Raw genomic sequence first — 4,287 nt, 5'->3', positions numbered from 1 at the left:
AACGAGCTGTTGTCTCCTGACTCCAAAGGACACTTTTTCAATGACTTCAAGATACACCACCACAAAAGAGCAAAAAGGGAAACTGGACCAAGGACCTATAAGTTATAGGGATCCTTGGTGTTCTGTTGAGAATATCATTAACCGCGCAAACATTTTGATATAACAAGGGCAAACTAACGCTTGGTCAGCATGGTCAAATGAACAGAAGGAAAGAAGGGGGACTTCCAGATAGTGTCTTCAATAATTTATTCACTTGTAAGTATTACAAAAAAATATGTACAGAATGTAAAAACATATTGGTTGTAACAACTTCACAACTCACACATTTAAGTCTACCATGACAAGCAAAACTGTGGTGAAAACTTGCATCGTGGCTAGCAGCCTCAGGCCTCGTGCCAGCAGGCATTTCAGTTCCAATGCCATCCGAACAGTGGGATGAAATACAGTCCCTCTTTTGATCTACAAAAGCGTTGTCTTTTCCAACGGTGAACCACCTCCGTGAAACAAAGTGAACTACAAGGTAAACTAAATTAGAACTACCATACGTCACTGGACATTTGGACTAGACCGTGTTGGCATCACAACTTGATAAAAAGGAGATGGTAATGTTTATAGAAAAAAAGAGCCACTGTAAACGTATAGTATAACAGGTCCATTTCACGGTCCTCTGGACTGGCCCTCACTGAGATTCCAGAAGCAGATCCTTCGGGGCACAAATTTCCCATAAAATTCCAAGGAACACCAACCAGGTCCATTCTGCAGGCGAAGCGCCTTTCGGAAGCTCAGGCGCACAGCTCATCTCTTCTTCTTACTGTGTCTGAGCAGCTTCTTCCTCTTTAGGATCATTTCATATAGTTTCTCCAGGCCGGGTTGGAGCCCCTGGCCGTTCAGCGCGCTGCATCCCTGGGTGTGGTGCAGTGTGGAGTTGCTAAGCTCATGGAGGGCCAGGGCCTTCTCCACCTCCACAGCAGAGACTGCAGAGTCCAAGTCCTGCTTGTTGGCAAGCACCAGAATTGGTACTCCCTGGTTCTCTGCCGAGCGACTGATGCGGTGGATCTCCACCTTGGCCTCCTCCATGCGCTCAGTCTCTGCAGCATCCACAACAAACACCAGGCCATCGGTGCGACGCGTGTATGACTTCCACAGGGGCCGCAGCTTCTCCTGACCGCCCACGTCCCACACCTGGAAGGTGGTGGTGGCCCGCGAGCTTCCAACTGCTACTTTAATCCGTTCAGTGTTGAAGCCCTTTGTAGGGATGGTCTCCACAAACTCCCGGAGCTTTAGTCTGTACAGCAGGGAGGTCTTTCCTGCAGAGTCCAGGCCGATGACGACCACATGCAGAGACTGGAAGTTGGGGAGGAAAGGAGTGTTGGGGGCCATCTCTGTTAGCTGGTTGCCCATTTTGTCTGGTTGTCTGGTCCTGATAGTGAGGTGGCAGACTAGTCAGGGAGGTGGGGGGTGTCTCCAGAGAGATGAAGTATTCACACCTACTTCAAAGGCAGCAGCTGCAGACCAGGAGGCAGACAACCGGACTCAATGATGACCTTGTAAAATGAAGGAAACGGGCAAGATTAGTTATGTTTTATATGTGGCACCATGGCTGACAATCATTTATACGTTTAGTCTACTGACTGTGCTTTGGAAGAAAAAAATAAACTGCCCATTTCAGTTAGCCACACGTTCCTCAAAACAACCCTGCATATCTTTCCATAGCAGAAAAAACAGAGTTTTAATATGTTATATGGAAATGCAACTGAATTGCCATTACTGTTTGACAACACTGGCTAAAATCCTGTTCACTTTTTTTTACATGGCAATACGAGTAAAGTGTACAGTACACGCATTTTCATACAAGTTTATTGCGCTATCTGCAGAAAAATGAATTGACCACATTGAAATGTGTTTTGTCAATAAGGCAAAGAATATTCTGGTCCTATGTATGTAACGTTACTTCAGCAAACGTCTCTCCTCTGTCCTGTTGGTTCGTTGCCTATGCGGCTGCATAGTAACGCTGGTGTCGCTAACGCAAGCTAGCTAGTTAACCTTAACGCAAAAAAATAAACAAATAGTAGATCACTTTAGTGAAGTGTTGGCCGTCTAGGTAGATAGTTGGGTAACAACTCTTTAGTCGTAAGTAATTCCAGTGGGGTTAACAAACATTGGCTAGTTACTGTGCGGCACTTGCAATGCTGGCTCTGTCCAACAATATCTAAAAGTCGTGACACTTAGCGTTAATTAGTTAGCTAGTTGAACCGAACCAAACAAACTCTGTTAGTTAGAACATTTACACGTAATCTTACCTTTATAGCATGCCTGTATTGAATCAGACAACATAATTCCAACACAGATAAGCACAAATCCACACTGAAGAAGAAGAATTCCAAAAGAAGCTGTGTTACAACCACCAGCGTCCCTCTACTCGAATCTCCAAGCAAGGAATGGAACCAAAGGTGCTGAGCGCGACTGAAGAGCACAACCCCCACGAGTGACGTAACGAAAACACTCCCACTCCCAGTCCCAGCCTCCCCCCTAATGCAATGAGTTTTAAATGGAAAGTGGTCAGAGGTCAACTTTTGAGCTCTTATCGACAGTTATCAGTCCATTGCTTTTGGAATTGTCAAACTAAAGTAATAAACAAAGTAGGATATTGATTATGTGGGTATGCTTAGCTTGGTTGGCTGTCTTGGCTGTTTCACCTTTTTTATTTAATCAATACATAATCGTAAACCACTAAACAGTAACCTATTTCATATTCTGACATGAGACGTCATGTTCAGTAGCCCATGAGAACTGTATACCAGCAAAAACCATGGAAATATGTGTATAAAGTAGTTGGGGGTGCCGCTTGAGGTCTTTCTGCCCTGAACAAAGTTGGGGGCAGCAAGGGGACAATGGATCGACTGTGGCAATTTGAATGCTAATGCCTTTGTAGTCTTTTCCTTGAACAGCACCATGATAACACTTCAGTGAATGACCCGCTGGAGTTGGAGTGCCCTGTATTCATAGGGCATGTGTTATGAAACCAGCCAGATCATATCAGCATATCTGGGAGGAATCTAGTTACTATTCTCAGCACAACACTTGCTGGTTGTAGCCTGTCATGAGGGGAGGATGCAAAACTGTGTGCAGATTTGAAAATAGAGTGGTTATCAGATGTACCCACAGTGCAGCAAATGGAGGGCAGATATCACACATGGGAGTTAAATGAAAACTCGCAGGGGAATTGAGATTGAGAAATTGTGTCAGCATGTGCAACAATAATTATCTTTCCTGCAGAGCAGGATTCCATGCCGAAGGGTCTGCCTCGGAGCAGAACTCAGTAATTACACACAGTCAATGTTCAAATCACTGACAAATTAGCTTTCCAGTGAAGCAAATCAGATAAAAAACACTGTGCTTCTTCTCTCATCGTTAATTCACTCGATCTACGCACACACACAACACATACATTTTACTGTCATTATCACAAGGGAACAACCTCAATATACAATGGACAATTATTCATTGGCGCTACATTTATAGAGCAGTTGCTATCTTAACAAACAATTGGAAAATTATAAATTGGGTACCAATTAACTTTTAGGACTGAATATATCATGCAGAATATATGTTTCTAAGTAGACTGTCTATGCATCTACTTATGTATTCTCATTGGCAATTACTGTGTTTGCTTTGTATGAAAAGGCTAGAAAAACAAATAGGCCTATGTTTTTCAGATTTAAAAAAACATAAAAGCTTTGATCAATTGGAATTTGAATGCAAGAAAAAAGGCCTCCAGACTGTATGAGTATAAAAGAGCTGGTAGCCTAGTAGTTAGAGCGTTGGGCCAGAAACTGAAACCCTGAGCCTGCAAGGTAAAAATCTGTCGTTCTGCCCCTGAACAAGGCAGTTAACCCACTGTTCCTAGGCTGTCATTGTAAATAAGAATTTGTTCTTAACTGACTTGCGTAGTTAAAAAAATGGGGTCTGTTTTACTAAACATGACAGTAGCGCTCTCTACCGACTAATATGGGAAATACATCCATATATTGTGACGCTTACACCTGAAAGATTCACAGGTGCAAAACTATTGCAGAACGACAATGCATTTGGTAAGTTACCAAACGTGCATTGTACATATTACATGATCAAATGGGTTGGAGATTTCCAGACTCCTCAGGTGAGAATTGGATCTCCAGAGGGTGAACTACTGGGGTGAGTAATTATTTACCTTTATCTATGACGCCACCAACTCAAGGGAACGTTCAGTTGCTAGGTAACTTGCGAGGCAGGTGGGAAACACTTGAA

General features: G+C 43.3%; 1 protein-coding gene across 1 annotated transcript; it reads right to left on the bottom strand.

Annotated features, from left to right (window-relative positions):
- Positions 1-229: 229 nt before the first annotated feature.
- Positions 230-2,509, bottom strand: LOC139565167 (ADP-ribosylation factor-like protein 4D). Its single transcript, XM_071385315.1, has 2 exons — positions 2,301-2,509; positions 230-1,544 (listed from the first exon to the last, which is right to left on the bottom strand). Exon 2 carries the CDS (start codon positions 1,399-1,401, stop codon positions 796-798), a length of 606 nt encoding a protein of 201 aa, XP_071241416.1. The 5' UTR covers positions 1,402-1,544; positions 2,301-2,509; the 3' UTR covers positions 230-795.
- Between the last annotated feature and the right edge of the window lie 1,778 nt (positions 2,510-4,287).

The sequence above is a fragment of the Salvelinus alpinus genome, chromosome 36 (assembly GCF_045679555.1).
Source record: "Salvelinus alpinus chromosome 36, SLU_Salpinus.1, whole genome shotgun sequence".
NCBI lineage: Eukaryota > Metazoa > Chordata > Actinopteri > Salmoniformes > Salmonidae > Salvelinus > Salvelinus alpinus.
Note: the sequence above shows the minus strand (reverse complement) of the source record. Positions and strands in the feature narration are given on the sequence as shown.

Coding starts and splice junctions, on each gene's coding strand:
- LOC139565167 (XM_071385315.1), bottom strand. CDS start 1,401: ATGGGCAACCAGCTAACAGAGATGGCCCCCAACACTCCTTTCCTCCCC.